The following is a 20,268-nucleotide window of genomic DNA, read 5'->3' as shown; positions in this document are numbered from 1 at the left end:
TTTCATGTTAATATAAAAACCATGGAAAAACAAACAAACAAAGAAACAAAACACAGAAAAACCCTACCATCTGCTTGAGGAAAGAGCCTAGTTGTCCTAAAGAAAAATAAAGTCCTAGTATGTTGCCTAGAACAGTGTATCCAAAACTGTGGTTGGGGTTTATGAATTTATGACAGACAGGCAGTTCTAAGCAGTCTTCAGTCCAGCATCATGCTTTGAGTTGCTGATGCCAATGATAGCAATTTTTACACCCATTATGAAATTGAGACAATCCTCAACTTTCATTTTCTTTATCGTCCCACTTCCAGGCAAGGGGATACTTGGCTAATTTTGGAAGATGTTTTTTCTGTATAAACTTTAATTATAATTATATTATAAATATATATAATTTATATATTAATATTTTATTACTGTTTACTACATTCAGTCCTGAGGCCCCCAGCACAAGAAGGACACGGAAGTATTAAAACAAGTCCAGAGGAGAGTCACGAGGAAGATCAGAGTGCTGGAGCACTTCTCCTATGAAGACATGCTGAGGGAGTTGGGGTTGTTTAGTCTGGAGAAGAGAAGGCTCCGGGAAGACCTCATTACAGCCTTTCAATACCTAAAAGGGACCTGCAGGAAAGCTGAGAAGAGGCTCCTTGTCAGAGACGAAGAGAATGGCTTTAAACTAAAAGAAGGTAGGTTTAGGTTAGATATTAGGAAGAAATTCTTCACTCAAAGGGCGGTGAGGCACTGGAACAGGTTGCTCAGAGAAGTTGTTGATGCCCCATCCCTGGAAGTGTTCAAGGCCAGGTTGGATGGGGCTTTGAGCAACCTGGTCTAGTGGGAAATGTCCCTGCCCATGGCAGGGGGGTTGGAACTGGATGATCTTTAAGGTCCCTTCCAACCCAAACTATTCTACGATTCTGTGATCTCAAATGGCTCAACTACTGGGTGGAGATGTATTCTCATACCTCTTTGAAACCCCAAAGAAATGCACTGGAGTATGGTGCACCATTGCAAGTGCTACCAATTTGTTGGGTCTGGCTTACAGAATAAATTGCTCCCATGTATTTGCTAAACTTAGAATCTTGTTACAGGGAAAATAAGCACATCTACACAAACAAGGAATTGTTATTCTAATATGTCTTAAAAGATTAATCAAAGTATAATTATTAGTCCAGTTACAATAATATTAACACTTATGATTCAAATCATGTACAATTAAGGATTAAGGTTAGTATACACAAACAGTGTAGTATCTCCTTGTTACTGTAATCCTGTGTTTCTGGGTCCTAAAACTTGTGGCTTTGGTTCAGGGAGAGGGAAGGATTACAGCCAGTCATCATCATGATAGGGAGGACTGTGGTGTTCATGATTCCTTCTTCCTTTTTTTAAGTCTGCCCAAAGTAATTTTAAACATTTTTATAATATGCTCTATGCCTTTGTTTTTCTTTATTGGCTCACATTTCCACAATACATCTGAATTTACTGTGCATTTACTTATTTTACTCATGTTAGGTATTTGTTCACTGTTCTTGTTGTTGTTGTCTTCCTTAAAAGTATCTTTACCCTGCTCCTAAATTACATTCCTTTTAATGACCATTAACAGACCACTGTTAAGTCGTTTATAACCCCAGGGCCTCTGATATCATCCTGTGCCCACAGCTGAAACATCCCTGCTATCACCCTGTTCCAGTTCTCCTTTGTTTGCATTTTATTCTAGGGCCATAAATAGCTCATTCTGTGTTGAATAGCTGCTTGCTATTACTCCATACATTTATTCACAGGCTAAAATTGGGCAGGTAATAGTCACCTGGTAATTTGATAACTGTTGTCAGTTAAACAAGCCTGAATATAGCTCCAGCTAGGCCAAAACAAGTCAAGACAGAGCCTGATAGGTTGATGGGTTCTGAGTCGTGGGCCATTACAAGCAACACCGTATTTACTGGGCAACAAATGTATAATCCCAAAGTTTTTACTTTAAGGACCCAGGCAAGAACAAAGGAGGTACATAAAAGTTCGCTAGCACTGAAACATCTACAATACAGGACACAGAACGAAATAGTCCATGTACTTATAGTTTTGCAATGGTGGAATAGAGTTATAAAGAGATAGAATAACAAAATATATTGCCATGACCACACTTAAAAGAAATGTCTTAAATACTCTAGTCTTTCAGGTTGGCTCTGAGGCTGTTGGGTTAGTTTCTGTGAGCTATCCCCAGGCTGGCATCCTTGAGAGAACTCCTGGAGCTGAATGATTTCTACTTGAACTGTTCATGTCGGTTAGAGAAGCTGTTTGGAACAGTTTCTTCTTTGGCCCGTAATCAAAGCCCTGCTATTTTCTCTCTTACTTGTTTACCTACTCATCGTTTTCCTCTGTGAGAACACCAAGACATAATATGGTGTCAAGAGGATTATGCAATCTCTTTTCCCCGTCCTCCTTAAATTTACTTGATTAACATTTTTATTGCATATCTTAATTAGTGTATTCCTAGCTTTAGGCATCAGGCTGCTTTCTCCTGCTTACAGCCTTGTTAGAATTCATTGATTTTATTTTACAGATTCTACAGCATGGGAAATGTCAATGGTACAAAATCCTTTCAGTATTTAAATATTTGGTTTGTTGCAACTTTGTATATAAGGGCCATAAAAACACATAAAAATTATTTGAGAATTAGCATCTGAGAAGGAACTTCATTTACACTACATTAGATTTCAGGAAGCTCGTTTATATTGGCAAAAAAAAAAAAAAAAAAAGAAAAAAAGTTGTATGTCCTTAAAGGCAAATATAAAGGAATACAGTTGGCAGCATTGTTCCTTTACTAGCTCAAGTGTTGGAAATGTAGGTATTTCTTTGCCTAGGACCAGAAAGCCATGTCAAAACATTTCCAGATCTGCAGAAAACACAAATGGAGAGGATGTAGTCTCTTCTTTTTATCTGATAGTTGAGTGGTTATAGAACTCATTGTAAAATTGTATTGCAGGTACTTGAGAACATTTTCCAAACCTGATGGAGTTTGCTAATCACCATATTACAGCATATTCTGATTCAGGGCTCTTGTGGTCTGTCTTGCTGAATCCTTTGTGCTTTTTATAAAATGCTTAAATATTTTTGATGGAGCAGAGACTTGAATTCTACCCTGAAAACTGTGTTATTATTATGTTAGCTGTCATTCTTGCATGGTCTGTTTCTTCTCCCCCCAGATATTTCATGATTCGGAACACAGAGGAACAGTTTCAACAGGATGCTTCAGGATTTTGAAGAGGTTGGATTGAGTTGGTCCCTGGTACATGCATGGTAACTTCTGGACACTCCATCCTCAGAGAGATTCCTTGTGGTGGGGAGAGACCCTTCATGCCTAATGTGTGGTTGCGAATTCCATCAAGTAGCAGGTTAATTACAAGCTGTCCGGTGCAATGAAATTCTTGTGGATTGAGCCTAATGCTAACAGCAGTTTAAGGTAATGAAATGAACAGCTCTATTTCCTACATTTCCTTTCTTTTTCTAGACATAAGCTATGAAGTATCCTATGCTTGTTATGGAGGCATGCAGCAAAATTATCTGTAGGTTTAAGTGAGAGGAACTCCGTCTCTTCTTTCTTTATGCACTGCAAATCAGTGATAACTACAATTTATCTCCAAATCACATTAAAAGTAAATTCTCATATCATTATGCCTTTAAAGGAAGTCTGCACTTGGCACATATCTGGGGCTCTACATACCTCTTGTTACTAGGAACAATTTCTTCTTTGCTAAACTTTCTGACTTGTTTTATATGAAAATGATTCCATAGGATGGAATGAGGCCAAGTGTTGCATTTGCCAAAATACGGGGTGATGAATATAATTGGGTTTTTATTTATTATGTGACTTGGCATTATGATATCTGAATTATCTACACAGATCTACACAAGCCATCTAAGAAAATGAGCCTGCTAGCTGGATTCTGTGCCTGGAATTAATCAATCATCCATATGTTGCTCCTCTCCTCATCACTTTAAGTAGTCAGGTATGCACAGATGCTTTTGGCTGTCTGGAGGGTGAAATGCAGTGGGATGAGAGCCTTATCCTGCCTGTCCTTGCACTCTTTTCAAGGAAGCTTTTAACACTATTCTACCTTTCCAGATCCCAACTAATTCTTTTTTTTTTTTTTTTTTTTTTAAATCCAGCCAAATTACACTAATATCTTTCCCTAAAAAACATCTTCATTTTGAAGGCAAGGAATGGACTTACAATTCACTGTGGTTTTCATTTTATTTGAATTTGTACATCTATTTTAGCTAAGTGTTAGGAATCTTATTTTCCCAGTTTGGGATATGCTAGCGGTGAGCCCAGTTACCATCTGGATGAGTTGATTTGTGTTGTTTTTCTCACATACCAGAATTGGAATTTTTGTTCCACAAATAATGCCATTCTCATGTCTTTGAATTTGTCCCTGTTAGTCTGTCTAGATATCTCCAGTATATAGCATGGGAAGCACCTTTCCATGCAAAACTAGAGGGGAAAATATACTGATTCATAATCAGTATAAAAGAAATGTTTCCACAAGTTATAATTTACTTTGTCAGCCAATTCCACAGATCATGGTAATTCCAGGAGAGGAAATATGTTAAGTCTCTTGTCACAGAAGGCTAGGAATCAAACACATCACATTTAATAATAATTTTTGATCACGAAAAGTGCAAAATTTCTTTGTGTGTGTATTTTCTCTCATGAAGTCAGAAACATACAATCAACAAATTCTGCAAAAGTATTGTGTTGGGAAATAATATATTCATGGGATTAAAAACATGAGAGATGTGTTCTATATAAAAATTCTGATATTTAACTAATCAATTAAATTTCTTTTATTTGCATGTAGTTTGTGAGAACATTGTGACTTTCAAAAAACGTTTGGCTATTCAAAGTAAATCTGGCTGTTCAGACTGCTTAAATATTCAGTATGCACAGTGTATCTACTACTCTTCCTGAAAAACACATCAACCTGCTTTGTAAATAATGGCATTGTACACGTTATAACCAATATGATTATACTGGTAAAAACAATGATGTTGCTACAGTCCTATGAAAATGACTAATACTAACAGCATAATTCCTGTATCCTCAGAAGAACGGTATTCCTGATAAAATCGAGTATCTACCCTGTTATAGGTATAGAATACTTCTGTCTGCAGAACAATTAGAAGTCTTACAATTAGAATTCCAATGTGAATATTCAGATATATACAATAGTTTCTATTTCAAGAAATATAATTGTTCAATACAGTATGTAGCTGTTCTGAATTGGAAAATGAGAAAACAGTTTGAATGAGTATCCTCACTCATGGTTTCCCAACACATTATTCCCAAAAAATAAAGTATAAATGAATATGACATGAGTGCAACCAAAATAATTCAGTTTAAAATGTCTTTCTCTACCCCAATGATTTTATTGCTTTTAGACATGCCTTCTCAGCTCCATGGGAAATACATGGTATTACTTGGAAATATGCATCTTTCCTTTCCTTTTGTTTTACTAACAATTTGTTCACTGATTTAGCATAATTTACAGAATTGTGCAATGAGTAACCAGTGACTTTACAGCATTATCCTAATAAATAACAAAAATAACCATCAAACAAGGAAAGAAAATTAAACTATAAATGATGTTGTGAAGGCTGTGGAAAAGCCACTGACTATGCAATAGATCAGTACTTTCCTTGAAACTTCTTGTATGTCTGAAGGAAATATTCTTACATTAGCAGAGAAAATAAGATTATTTGTATTTATTAAAATATCTGCTATTAAAGTGTTTTATATGTTAGTCATCACTGTGTAATTGCTTTCCACTTAACAATGGCATTGCCTTGATTTTTTTGGCCTCATATATATTTTGGCCTCACATTCAACAATTTTGGAAGTGGAAAAAAAGAAATACGGAATTTGACAATCAAAATAACGAGAACACATATGTATGCACATACATCTATAAATAAATATATATTTATAGCTTCTTTTGCATGTGGCTTATGAAGCTCTATTAAATGACAATTGGCATTATGATATTTCAGTGGTTTAAATATAAGATGACAGCCACTGACATTATTCACACTGAGAAACTTTTCTTATGGATTCCTCAGGTTTCATTATCATTATTCACAATATAAAGTCTTACTCAATGAGAGCCAGTGTGAATCTGCTCAGAATTAAATAAAAATAGAGGTCCAGTTTTTCAGTACAGCTCCACATTGACTTCATTGGTGAAATTTATTAAAAATATATATATATATGTATGGCTGGCCTTATGTTATTTATCATATACAGCACAACTTGCAAAACCTATAGAGTTCTGGTTGTTTGCAAATATCCAGACATCTGAAATGATTAAAGTCCAGAGTGGAAATGTGTACTTTATTAATAATTTGAGCTAGCTTTTTCTATTAACTCATTAACTGCATATTAAAATGTAATGGATCTCTAAGTTTATCAAATTAGAAAGGAAGCCATTGGGAATCTAGCCTATAATAACTTAAACACAGTATATACTGCAGCCTCTACAGACACCCACAGCACTTTAGGCTGAATTAAGTTTTCTAATACACTGCACAATTTTAGTCCCAGCAGATAGGCTAAAAATAAAACTGTTGAAATATCTACCTACATCCCACAAAATGCTGCAGAAATTCAGTAGTAGGCTTCAAGGTAAAGACAATTTGGCTTGATCCCTAACCTAGTGATGTCAATGAGTTTTTATATACTGCTTTCATTATGCTTTATGCTTGAAGGTATGTGGGGAATACCAATACAGCTCGTCTGCATTTTTACTGGAAAAGGACAAAGAAGACAAAAAGGTAAAGTAGGCAGGAAAGAGAAGTACAACTGTCGACTTTGAAAAATAAAGAATTCTGTAACTTCTATAAAAATCATTATTGTAAAACCTACTAAAATTATGCTCTTTTAAAAGCAGAGAACAATCTCCTCTTGTTTCAGAAAAATAAATAAATGCAATAAATAAATAAATAAAGCAAATGAGTCCATTTAATGTGAAATTGAACCAACTTACTGTTTCATATATTTATTCATTTATTATGATTAAAAATATATGGAAATATCCAACAGTCAACAGTATCATGAACTCCAAGTAATCTGGATAAAGAATTTTTGAGAACAAATCAGAGAGAAGTGAGAGAAGCTGGGAATTCAGTTATCCTGTCACAATGTATAATGCAGTTATTCAGTGAAAGAACTCAGTTTGTTCTGAACTATGGCAGAAAAAAAAAAAAAAGAGAAGAAAAAAATTAATTTTACAGGTCTTCTGAATTTTAAGATAAATACTTAGTGCAGAAATTCATAAGGTGTATTGAGATTGAGGTCTGATCAGCTTATTGTTATTTGTTGAGAATTAGATCCAAGAAAGAGAATATGTACTTAAAAGTTAGTTTATTCAGGAAGAGAGGAATAACACTTCCTCGTCTTTATTTTAAATTTGTTCTCACATAAGTGAAAAATTCTTTGATTAAGAGAAAGTAAAGAAGAGAACTCTAGGTTTACCATAGCAACCAAGGAGGCAAGAGGAACTTTGTTTAACTTAATGGCATTCATCAGGAAGAAGGAGGATATCCTTTCTATTTGTCCTTAAGTCCAGCAGGCTCTTCTGTCATCTGTTTTTGATCCCATATAGCACCACAGAGCTATTTAAGAATTTTTAGTGAACACATTTTGGCAGGTCTGGAAAAATAAATAATTAAGAGGACTACACATGCTGATAATTCAAGGCATTTTGAGTCCATTGAAAAGCAATTTATCTTAATAAATATTTGATAATATCGCAGAATCACAGAATGCTAGGGATTGGAAGGAACCTTGAAAGATCATCTAGTCCAATCCTCATATTAGCAAGTTATTAGATGGTATTACACCTGATCAAGAGCATCACAATATGTCTCCAGTTTTCAGTGAGATATTGCAGAAAAATAGTCATGGTTTGAGAAATTAGGATATTTCTGTCACTGCAAACATAATTTTCCTTAGGGTAGACTGCCCAACTTCTCTCAGTTTATTAAATTTAGCAGTTTAAAAAATAATAACAGTAGGCTGAATGTCAGAATCCCACTTTTTAAACTACTTATTTTTTTCAAGAATTTTGCTCAGTTAATCCATCACTTTATCCACTTTAAAACTTTAACAAAAAGAGAAAGCTCTCCACATAAATTACATCATCTGAAAGTTGTCTTCTAATATTCAGCCTTTGCTGCAATATTTTCCTGAAAAGGGTTGTCACCTACACTCTAAAGCCTTTTTACTTCAAATAAATCACTAAGTTCACTGAATGCACATAACTCCAATTAACTGCAGCCTGCTGGCTCAAAAGCAATTTGGTCTTTCATTAATTACTCAGGTAAACACGGGGAAAAGCTCTTTTAGTTTGCCTGAATTCACAGAACAAACATTCCTCTTTCTTTGATGATCCAAGACAATCTTGTCTTTTGATGCTTATCACTTAGTTGTTCAATAAAATGTAATTAAAAATGAAGACAACAACATCCCCTTATCACCAACCCTGAGTTACAGTTAATTGTCAGGCTTTCAAACTTACTCTTACAGTGCAAAGCTTTATTGCACTTTAGGTCATAAGACTATTTGTTTAATCTCTTTCCTTGTGGATTGACTCTCCTGAGTCTCACAATGGGATTTCTAGACACGAAATTTAGTTACAGCTGCTTGGATGTTTTTCTCAATTGGTTTTGTATAGAATATAAGCAAAATCCAAAAAGGTTTTGCCTTTTTTTTTTTTTTTCCCAAGGTATAAATCAGTTCTGCTAGAAATCCAGAACGATTAATGATGCTTAGCAAGCCATTTGATCAGTTTATTCTGCCTTTCAAGTTGGAAAACAAAACAAAACAAAGACTAGCAGTGATAGTTGGTTAAGGTTACTTCAAATTTCACATAAAATTTAAAAGGGGTGAAGGCCATTAGAAAATGTATAAATAAAAAAATCCAAGTAAATCCAATCTAGTAAATGCAAAACCAGTAGAAGGTACTGAATTGTTTAGTATGCCGAATCATGCCAAAAGTTACCAAGGCCTTCAGAAACTACATTGAGCAGTGATAAAGGTATGCAATAAGTAATTATAAAATTAATGGACTGTTATTCATCTACTTTTTTCATGTTAATGAACAAATTAGTCTTGCATGTGAGTGCACCACATCTGTTTGTGCCGACATACACAGAGAAACTCATCCACATGTCACCCAAGCTGGCTTGATTGCACTTTGCAGGACATATTTGTATACGTTTTATCACCGTTTCTGTAAACAGAAGTTTCTTTCAGTATGTTCCATGCTCTCTGCCTAGATCTTAATGGAAGTGTTAATTAGAAGCGCAGTAGGAAAACAATTTATGCTTCTAAACGTCTTGTGTATGGAGTTTGAGTAATGAGAAAAAACAGGCCAGAACATTTATATGAACAGATTCTAATTACTGTTTCTGAGTCTAATATGCTCACTCTTATTGCCAAGAGTACAGCACAGAATGATGAAAGAGACAGTTTATGAGAGACTTTAAATAATCAATAAAAACACCCATAGTCCCCAATATCCATAAAAAATAAATTTACATGTTTAGTTGAAGGTTTGCTTTCCTAAAACCTTATTCTTCAGTTTGCTTCATGTATCTCCTGAAGTCTCTGCACGCTTACATAGATGAAATTCTTGATAAACCTGTGAAGCAGTAGCAGGATTTTGCCTGATTGTATCTATTTGGTTCAAACGTAGTTTGTATATACCCGTGGTACCTTCTGTAGTCAAAAATCAGGTTCTTGGATGCTCGGGAAAAAACAATGCCCCATCCTTTATTCCTGAAATTAACTGAGAATTTATCAGGAAAGGGTAAAAAGGGGTAGAGTAGAGTGGGGTGGGGTGTGAGGGGTGGTAACAGGATAGACTTTAGTATGATTAGGTAGACAGCTTACATGGACATGTTTGTGGTGATGGATGATTAACTTTCTAAACCAAAGAATGTTTAACCCTGAAAATAAATTTATAGAATAGCAATAAAAGAATCCAGAAGGGGAGGAAAATGAACAATAAGAAAAATGTTAAATAGATAATACATAATAATAGATAATACAAATAGCAAAAGATAAAGGACAATAGGAAATAAAAGATGCTATCACTGCATGGAGCTTCTAATTGATTACAAAGTAGTAGAGTGAACACCAAGTCTTATGAAGAATATAGTTTGATTATTTACCACCTGATTTCTTCTTTTTTTTTTTTTTTTTCAGGAATTCATTGTACTTCATATATCACACACAGTTGGAGTGGAACAGTAAGTACATAATTTTCCACGACTTAAATACACTATTTGTTGTAAATTGAAAACTTTCAGCTTGCTTTAACTTTCATACAGCCAGACAAAATGATCAGCAGTATAGTCATCCAGAACTATGGTGGGTTCCTTCAGAATTATACTTCCTGTTTACTTGTCTGGTGCCTGTAAGCTGCTATTATTGAGTGAGGTGATACAGACATTGCTCTCTTCTCTCTTTCCCCAGAGATGTAGTGAAATCTGTGATTTTCACAGGCAGGAGTATTACAGATTTCCCCCCACACACACACGTTGTTTTTTTCCCTGTGACTATAACTATAATTTTGTAGATATAGCAGGCATCATCAGCATATTCTAGATAAAAAGGAAATGAAATTTCAGAGATGGATACAGTGTTCATATATATATATATATACATATATATATATATATGTATATATATACATATATATTTATATATATGTATATATATATATACACATATATATTTATGTGTATATACTGATGGATACATATGAAAGTATTGTTAATAATTCTACACACAACTCTTTACTGCTTAGGTGTAGGGATAATCTTCAAATTTGTTCATTGTCCTGTCAACATGAAAGTCAATAGTGAAGCCATTTGTCATATTTCAGCCAACTGAAAGATCTAAGGCCCCACTAAGGTAACCGCTAAGGATGTTGTTATCTCACTTACTATGAGATTATATGAATGTAGAATTTGGAATATCACGTATCATATCAAATTCTTGATGGGGAGTGGGGGGAGAAAAAAAAATGATGTTAAGGCTTCTGAGAATACTCTATTCCATTACAAAACTTCAAAGGGAACTCTATGGCCAGATGATGGACTGAAAAAGTGGAGGGTAGTGAAGGTGTCATTTCATTAAAGTCTGAAAAAACAGCACTCCTTGCATAAAGCCACATCTAATGTCATTTCCTGATGACACTGGTGCAGTTTGCCAGTTTGGATGAATTCATATGTCCTACAATGCATAAGTGTTCATGGTTTTTAAAGTGTCCTCTTTCATTCTCCAATGTTGATGAAAGATAGTGTCCTGGTTTCAGTTAGGACAGAGTTAATTTTCCTCCTAGTAGCTGGTAGGATGCTATGTTTTGGATTAGGATGAGAAAAGTACTGATAACATGCTGATGTTTTAATTGTTGCAGAGCAGTGCTTACACCAAGCCAAGGACTTTTCAGCTTCTTACTCTGTCCTGCCAGCGAGCAGGCTAGGGGTGCAGCAGGAGCTGGGAGGGGACAGACCCAGGACAGCTGACCCAAAGGGGTATTCCATACCATCTGACGTCATGCTAAACAATATATAGGGGTGGCTGGCCGGGGTGGGGGGGCCGGCTGCTCGGGGATAGGCTGGGCATCGGTCAACAGGTAGTGAGCAATTGCATTGTGCATCACTTGTTTCGTACACAATATTATTATTAATACTATTATCATTATTATTATTATTGTTGATGTTATTATTATTTTCCTGTCTTAATAAACTGTCTTTATCTCAACTCACCGGCTTCACTTTCCCGTTTCTCTCCCCCATCCCAGAGAGGGAGGGGGGAGGGTGAGCGAACGGCTGTGTGGTGTTTAGCTGCCAGCCGGGTTAAACCACAACAGATAGCAAACAGATGACAGAAGCAGGTGGACACTGTCAACAGTAGCTTCTGAAAAATGGCTATCAAATTGTGTGGCTTGAAGAAAAAAGAGGGAAGAATAAAAGAAGATGAGAGGGTTAAACAAATGAAAAGTTGAGAAAGAAAGTTAATCAGAGGAAAATAAGTAGGACATTAAATGTTGAAGATACGAAGAGTCATCAACAACAATTTATGTCCTCTAATTTGGCCAGTCTTTCCAGCTTTTGGCCCCATGTTGTGGGTCTTTAACATCATAAATTTGTTTCCGAATTATTAAAATGCAGGTACTCATCTTACCCCACTGTCAGCACTGATAAGGCAGAATGCTACGTCAGCACTAGTCACCCATGTTTTTCTTGTCGTCACAGTGAAGAAAAATGGGCATTTTAAAGACATGATTCATCTGACCTATTTTAGGTATTGACATTAGAATGAGACAAATAGTGCCATGAAAGTGCTTATTTTTCTCCATTGCATGGCCCTTTCTCACATTATTACTTCATGTACAAGCAACTACAATAGATCAGATTACATAGCTGTTTTGAACCTTTGCATTTAAACAATCTGGTGGCTTGTAATAGTTGACTGTGAGGAGATGAGGGTTTTGGCTGACTGTCAGAACACGTATTTCTTAAATTTGGTAGAGTCCCAAAGTCCCAAGTTATTTTTTATTCTTCCATTTTATGAGCAAAATGAAGCACTAAAAATAAAGAGGAGTTTCAGGTACACCAAAATGTTTTGCATAGTCTAAAGCAAATCTTTTAGTTTTATCTTTTATAGACATTTTAAAATATTTATGGCATGTGTAAAATTTGTAAAAATTCCAGTTTTATTTTGAAGTTGAAAAGACATTCTGTTGCCTTTTGAAATGCTATCTTTCTTCTTTGAAAATGTTTGGAAAATTTTATTTAATTTTGGCTTGGCTTAAAAAGCACTTTTGGCTAGTAAAATATTTGGGAAAAAAAAAGTTTGCTCAGCTCTAATGGTTAGATTAATTGCGCTTTTTTTCTGAGTATGACTGTGAAATGATTGCTTGTTCTTGCTATGAGTCATGCCCAAGTACTGTGCGCTAATTTGACTATACAGTAGCTGGCAACCAAGCAGTTGGCTGCAGAATATATTTTACTTATTTATGAAGCCCAGAGGCCTGATAGGCACGTTGCTACTTATTGTCCATTAGCAGCTGTGATACAGGACATGAGAACTGTGAAGAGGACAGGAATATTCAGTGTTTGGAAGAAGCTACAAGATCCAAGTAGTAATGATCTTTCCACACAACTTCTGTACATTGAAGTGGGGTTTGGATTCTTGCTGGGGTATTTAGCACCTGTAGCCTATACCGAGAGAGGCAGCCTATAAATCTTTCCCTTCAATGAGAGAAAATGACATGTTAGCAGCAGCACAAGAAGTGGGACTATGACAGTGTGCTGGGGAACAGGCAGAAGCCGTGGGACTTCACTGGAAATCCCCTTAGCACGGAGGAAGATTGTTCAATGCTTAAACAAAGCATAGAAAGGCACTAGTGAAGAGCTACATGACAGTTAGAAAAGATAAATACATATAAGCTAGTTGCTCCACTAGCAGCTGCCTACCACGAAAAGCGAAGTATCTTTTATTTCCCACATCAGTCTGCCAACACGGGAATTTTCCTCTTATTTTTCCAATCCTTACATGCTCCGAGGAATTACCTACTTGTAGTAGTATTTCTGCAAACAGAACTAGGAAGTCGTGTTTTTTAATGTAACTGTATCTGCCAGGTAAATACCATAATGACTCATTCTTTGTGTTAAGATTTGACTTTCCCAGTGTTGCTGGCACTCAAGTGTTATTAGCATAATGTATTTTTAGTGAACTCTGTCAGCGAAGCACTGTATGGCTAATCAAGCACTCATTGGGGATAAATGGTAGACTTAATATTCTTATCAGGCTACTGGAGCTTAGAAGTTACCGACCCTCGTTCCACTTTTATCAAAGCCACTTACAATGCTACTAGCTTGTAGCAAATTCATTTTCTGTTCATGTCTGATTGCCTATGATGGTGCCTAGAAACAGAAAACAGAAAATGGGAAATGGGAAGGAACGAAGGCCCCTGTTGCCTGAGCTCTTAATGCTATTGCAAGATATTGATCACATTGGATACTTCAACCTAATCCTCACAGTTTCACAGGCTTTGCAAAATATGTTTCTTATAAGTACATTTTCAATTGTGTTCAAACCTTAGTGACTCAGTGACACTACCCTCTAAGAGGATCTATTTAATATCACTGGAAGCTGCCAATTAAACTGGGGATTTTGTTAATTTTCTCTAGTATTTAATCTTGTCTGCTGTCCCTGTGAAGTCTGGACAGTGTAGGTCAAGGTGATGCAATGGATCAAAACCAGGCATTTCTTCCCTCTAGTGCCCTACCTTTTCCCTAAGAAAGAGCAGAACTGATTGCAGCATCACCTCACACGTATTGATGTATGTATTGGGCAGTAGATATGGCACGAGTTTCAGTTTTCCAGTGAGAAGAGGAACCATAGCCAAATGGGAAGCAAATAAATTTTGAGGGGTGCCTGTGTCACAGGAAAGGAACTGTGCAGTCTGATGTGTACACTGAGATCCTTAAAAAAATCCCTTGGAGCAGACATTAGAAATAACACAGGAACAGGAATAACAAGTGTCAAACTTATCCTGTAGTTTTGTTTTTGTATTCCTTGGGATAAAAAGAACTATAGCTTTTTGCTGTTCTGAGATTTTGGGCCAATTAGATCTTATTCTTCATTCTTCTGTGGCAGGTCCAAAAAGCCTGCTGCCTTCCTGGGCTGGATCTGTATGTATGCACATGCGCAAGTAAGTCTATGTACATGTTTGGTCTTGCAAGCATGTGTATGTCCATCTGTATCTGTGTGCATGTGTGCATCTGCATGTGTACGCACACGTGTTTTCCAAAACTTGAGTTCTGTCCTGCAGGTACTGGTGCTGGATGACAGCAATTCACATTAAAGTATTGATAACCTCTGCTAAAATCTTGTTGCCCACCCTCCACAACATGATTTAGCTGTGTTTCAGAATAATTTTTTAAGGTTTCAGGGAGATTCAAACCTACATATGTTGCAGAGAAAAAAAAAAAAAAAAAAAAAAAAAAAAAGCTCTAGCAGCAAATATACCAAATGTACCATAAAGTGGATTTCTTCACGAGACTTTTCTATCTTCAGTTAATTGGTCACCAGCTGACTTAAAGTAGTTAACACGCTTCTTAAAGGCTACAGGATACCACATAATTTTCTGCTGTAGGCTTTGGATGTTTCTGCTTTGCCCTAAGCCAAGATAATATTAAAAGACTGCCAAATTTTCAAATATTGATTGTGTTGTTGATAAATGTAAGTTTGATTTTTCTAGAGTAAAGTTATTCCTTTGAAAGCTGGAAGATACATAAGGGTCACTGTCCTGCTAGCTTTTATCCAACATTAAAGGCTGCCAGTAGTTATTCAGTAATCAGATAAATATACGAGTGCAGTGTAGGTAAACCTACTTTAGCAGAAGCCTTAATGGTTTCTAAGATTAAATAACAATTAAAAGGTAAACCTTAGAGACAAAATGACCTAGCTGTAAAGTGTTGTGTCTCAGAACTTCTACTTATCTGATGTTTGTCTCACTTTATGCAAATGAAACAATCATCTAAATGGTGTTAAAACTGATCTCATCTTGGAAGTGAACTACTAAATGAAGATCAGTTTAAGTTTAAATGAACATTTTAAGTTTTCAATGAATACTTCAAGTTTAATGTGATTTAACAGCTCCCCCAAAAATGTATTTTGGTTCTTTAGATCAAACTTTCAGAATCACAGAATCACAGAACTGTAGGGGTTGGAAGCAACCTCAAGAGATCATTGGGTCCAACCCCCCTGCCAAAGCAGGTTCCCTAGAGCAGGTTGCCCAGGTAGGCATCCAGACAGGTCTTGAATATCTCCAGAGAAGGAAACTCCACAACGTCCCTGGGCAGCCTGTTCCAGTGCTCCATCACCCTCACTGTGAAGTTCTTTCACATGTTGGTGTGGAACTTCCTGTGATCCATTGTTTGGCCATTGCCCCTTGACCTATCCCCACAAACCACTGAAAAGAGCTTGGCCAATTCCCACTGTCTCCCACACTTAAGATATTTGTAGACATTGATAATATCCCCTCTCAGTCTTCTCTTCTCAAGGCTGAACAGACCCAGGTCTCTCAGTCTTTCCTCATAGGGAAGATGCTCCAGGCCCCGTATCATCTTTGTGGCCCTCTGCTGGACTCTTTCCAGGAGATCCCTGTCTTTTTTGTACCGGGGAGCCCAGAACTGGACACGGAACTCTAGGTGAGGCCTGACCAAGGCAGAGTAGAGGGGGAGGATCACCTCTCTTGACCTGCTGGCCACACTCCTTTTTATGCACACTAGGATCCCATTGGCCTTATTGGCCACCAGGGCACACTGATGGCTCATGGCCAACCTGTTGTCCACCGGGACCCCCAGGTCCTTCTCCATAGAGCTCCTCTCCAGCAGGTCATCCCCCAGCCTTTACTGATACATGTGGTTGTTCCTTCCCAGGTGCAGGACTCTACACTTGCTCTTGTCAAACCTCATTTAGTTTCTTCCCGCCCAGCTCTCCAGCCGGTCCAGGTCTCGCTGAATGGCAGCACAGCCTTCTGGTGTGTCAGCCACTCCTCCCAGCTTTGTATCAGCATACTTGCTGAGGGTGGACACTATTGCCTCATCAAGGTCGTCGATGAAGATGTTGAACAAGACCGAACCCAGCACTGACCCCTGAGGAGCACCGCTAGTCACAGGTCTCCAGCCAGACTCTGCGCCACCGATCACCACCCTCTGAGCTTGGCCAGTCAGCCAGTTCTCAACTCACCTTACTGCCCACTTGTCTATCCCACACTTTCTCAGCTTTGCTAGCAGGATGTCGTGGCAGACAGTATCAAAAGTCTTGCTAAAATCAAGTTAGATGACATCCAGTGCTCTCCCCCCGTCTACCCAGCTGGTGATGCCATCATAGAAGGTTACGAGGTTGGTTGAGCGTGGTTTTCTCTTGGTGAATCCATGCTGACTACTCCTCGTAACCTTCTTCTCTTCCAATTGCTTGGAGATGGCATCCAGAACAAGCTGTTCCAACACCTTTCCAGGGACAGAGGTGAGACTGACTGGCTTGTAGTTTCCCAGATCCTCCTTCTTGCCCTTCTTGAAGACCGGAGTGACATTTCGCTATCCTCCAGTCTTCAGGCACCTATCCTGTTCTCCAAGACCTTTCAAAGATGATAGAGAGCGGTTCAGCGATCACCTCCGATAACTCCTTCAGCACATGTGGATGCATCCCATAGGGGCCCATGGATTTGTGTGCGCTGACCCCACTCAGATGCTCCCGAACGACTCCCTCATCAACCGGGGGGAGATCTCCAGTTCCCAGACTCTTTCTCCTCCCTCCAAGGTCCAGGATTCCCGGGGTGGGGGGGGGGGTGGGGTGTTAGTATTTGAAGCAAAGACTGAAGCAAAGAAGGCATTCAGTATCTCTGCCTTCTCAGCATCCCCTGTTACCAGGACGCCCCCCTCGTTCAGCAGGGGACCCACATTATCTCTAGTCTTTCTTTTACTGTTCACATACGTAAAAAAAACCTTCTTATTATCCTTTATCTCTTTTGCAAGCCTCGCCTCCAGGTGGGCTTTAGGCTTCCTCGCATCCCTGCAGGCTCTGACAACACTCCTATACTCCTCCCAAGGGGACAGACCTTTTTTCCACCTTTCATAGACCTTTCTCTTCCTTTTGATCTTGTTGATGAGCTTCTTGCTCATCCACGCAGGTCTCCTGCCCCCCTTCCCCGATTTCCTACTCTTAGAAGATTAGTTCCAAAATACATTGCATCATTACAGGTGGTGCTACATGAACAAGTCACCACAAGATAAGTAAATTACAGATTCAGTTACTTTGAAATAGTTGTGTGCTACTATCCAAAGCAAATAAGATAACTTCTAACATTTGCTGTAGGATAAATATTTGCAAGTTGAAAATTTGATAATTTTCAGTGGAGTTGCTAATGTCACAAATCTCTACTGTAGCTTATTACACAGTAACTAATACCTGTAGCATTTTACTAAGTGACACCTTAAGCACTACTCAAAAGTTGATGAAGACGTACCTCTCTCTCACTTTTCAGGAAATTTCATTTTTAGTTGAAGACAAGTTGGTTTCCCAAGTACTGAAGTCTGTGTAAAATGGTATGTTTTGATACACAGAATCAACCCCTTTCCTTTCCCTTCCCTTCCCTTCCCTTCCCTTCCCTTCCCTTCCCTTCCCTTCCCTTCCCTTCCCTTCCCTTCCCTTCCCTTCCCTTCCCTTCCCTTCCCTTCCCTTCCCTTCCCTTCCCTTCCCTTCCCTTCCCTTCCCTTCCCTTCCCTTCCCTTCCCTTCCCTTCCCTTCCCTTCCCTTCCCTTCCCTTCCCTTCCCTTCCCTTCCCTTCCCTTCCCTTCCCTCATACAAAAAATATATTTATAGTATAGGTTCAAAAATCATTGTCTCAGGAAGTTAAAAAATATTTAGAGTAGGAAGGGTGTTGTTTAGCTGCTCTCTTTCATCAGCATTTATCTTTTAGGAGCAGTAATAGTTCTCACAGAAACAATTTTTCCTCTCATTGATTTTGTGACATTTGGACAACAAAGATAATTTCTTACAATTGCATCATGCCTTTCATCCAATGACTTTTAGCTTTTCATAAGTTATATACTGCACAGTGGGACAAACATCTACAAAAAACAAATGACTAAGGTAAGGAACAGAAATCAACTCGGAGATTTATTGCTTCTTTTCAAAGAACTAAAATTTTGTACATTCTGGCTAAGTATCAGTGGTTCTTGTTGACTGAAATGGCAACAGCTGACATTCAACACCCTGAGAAAGGAGTAGAGTTTTACATATATGTACAAACACTGATCTCCACTCCTGATTGAAAACCTGTGGCTCCTTAAAAGAGTCACACAAGTCATAAGTATATATATTAAAAAAAAAAACAACAACAACAACAACAACAAAAAAAACCACTACTGCTCTCCCTGGTGGATTTTGTAGCATGTTTGCATGGACATGTGTGTTAACTGTCAGTTGCTCTTGCAGGCTGTGCCTGTGGAGGGGAATTCCTTCTCAGAGCCTGGTACCAGCAGGAACAGCCTTCACCCTGACTTCAGCCTTTGGCAGGAGACATTATTTCCCATCCACCTCCTGGACTGCACATACCCCCCAGAGATCAACTCTACCTGCAGGTATGTTGGAATTTCTTATCTTCAAAGCTCTGGAACATCCTAAATTTATTTCCAGATCCAAACCACTTAGTCACATCTTCCCAATTATATTTGCCAGAGGTTTCTGTGGTGGTTTTACTCAGGTGGGCAGCCGAATTCCACCATGGCCGCTCTCTCACTCCTCCTTCCTCTTTGAGGAGGGGGAGAAAATACGACACAAAGGGCTCAAGGGTTGAGATACGGATAGGGAGATCGCTCAACAATTATCGTGACGGGCAAAACAGACTCAGAGTGGGGAGATAGTAAGAAAGATTTATTGCCTATTACTGACAGGCTAGAGAAGTGAGAAACAAAGGAAAGAAACCAAAAATGCCTTCCCCCCGTCTGTCCTCTTCCACCTCCTCCTCCCGAGCGGCGCAGGGGAACGGGGCAATGGGGGTTATGGTCAGTCTATAGTGCTTCATCTCCACTGCTCCTTCACTGGTCACTCTCTTCCCCTGCACTGTGGGGTCCCCCCCATGGGATGTCGTCCTTCCCAAACTGATCCTGAATGGGCTTCCCACAAGCAGCAGCTCTTCAAGAACTGCTCCCACATGGTTCCGTACCATGGGGTCCATCCATCAGGAGCAAACTGCTCCAGCACGGGTCCACCACAGGCAGCAGCTCCTGCCAGGTCACCTGCTCCTGCGTGGTCTCCTCTCCATGGGCTACAGGTCTGGCCCAGAATCTGCTCCAGCTGGGGTCCTCCACAGGCTGCAGCCTCCGTCAGTGCAGGTCCACCTGCTCCACCATGTTTTCCTCCACGGGCTACAGTGTGGAACCCTGCTCCAATGTGGTTGCACGGGGACAGCTTGCTTCACCATGGTCCTCACCACAGGCCACAGGGGACTTCTGCTCCGGCGCCCAGAGCACCTCTCCTCCTCCTTCTTCACTGACCTTGGTGTCTGCAAGGCTGTTTCTCACTCCTCTCACTCTCCCAGCTGCTGTGTAGCAGCAAGTGTTTTTTTTCTTTCTTAAATACACTCTCACAGAGGTGCAAACAACATTGCTTATTGGCTCAGCTCTAGTCAGCAGGGG

At 38.6% G+C, this 20,268-nt stretch overlaps 1 protein-coding gene across 6 annotated transcripts in view; it reads left to right on the top strand.

Moving 5' to 3' along the window:
• Positions 1–20,268, top strand: part of LOC308193475 (uncharacterized protein) — a 106,515-nt gene that overhangs the window by 23,404 nt on the left and 62,843 nt on the right. For 3 of the 6 annotated variants that reach the window (XM_080588235.1, XM_080588236.1, XM_080588234.1), the window contains 6 exons: positions 428–680; positions 3,192–3,448; positions 6,751–6,816; positions 10,253–10,296; positions 14,720–14,774; positions 19,067–19,212. In XM_080588235.1, the coding sequence (XP_080444361.1) occupies positions 3,405–3,448; positions 6,751–6,816; positions 10,253–10,296; positions 14,720–14,774; positions 19,067–19,212 (355 nt within the window). In that variant the 5' untranslated portion in view covers positions 428–680; positions 3,192–3,404. Of the gene's footprint in view, positions 1–427; positions 681–3,191; positions 3,996–6,750; positions 6,817–10,252; positions 10,297–11,468; positions 12,504–14,719; positions 14,775–18,113; positions 18,268–19,066; positions 19,213–20,268 lie in introns of those variants that run through there. The other 3 variants (XM_080588237.1, XR_013949665.1, XR_013949664.1) reach the window with 3 other exon arrangements.

This window comes from Anser brachyrhynchus (genome assembly GCF_964034855.1).
Source record: "Anser brachyrhynchus genome assembly, chromosome: 1".
Classification (NCBI taxonomy): domain Eukaryota; kingdom Metazoa; phylum Chordata; class Aves; order Anseriformes; family Anatidae; genus Anser; species Anser brachyrhynchus.
The sequence above is the reverse complement of the archived record's forward strand: the minus strand, read 5'-3'. Positions and strand labels throughout refer to the sequence as shown.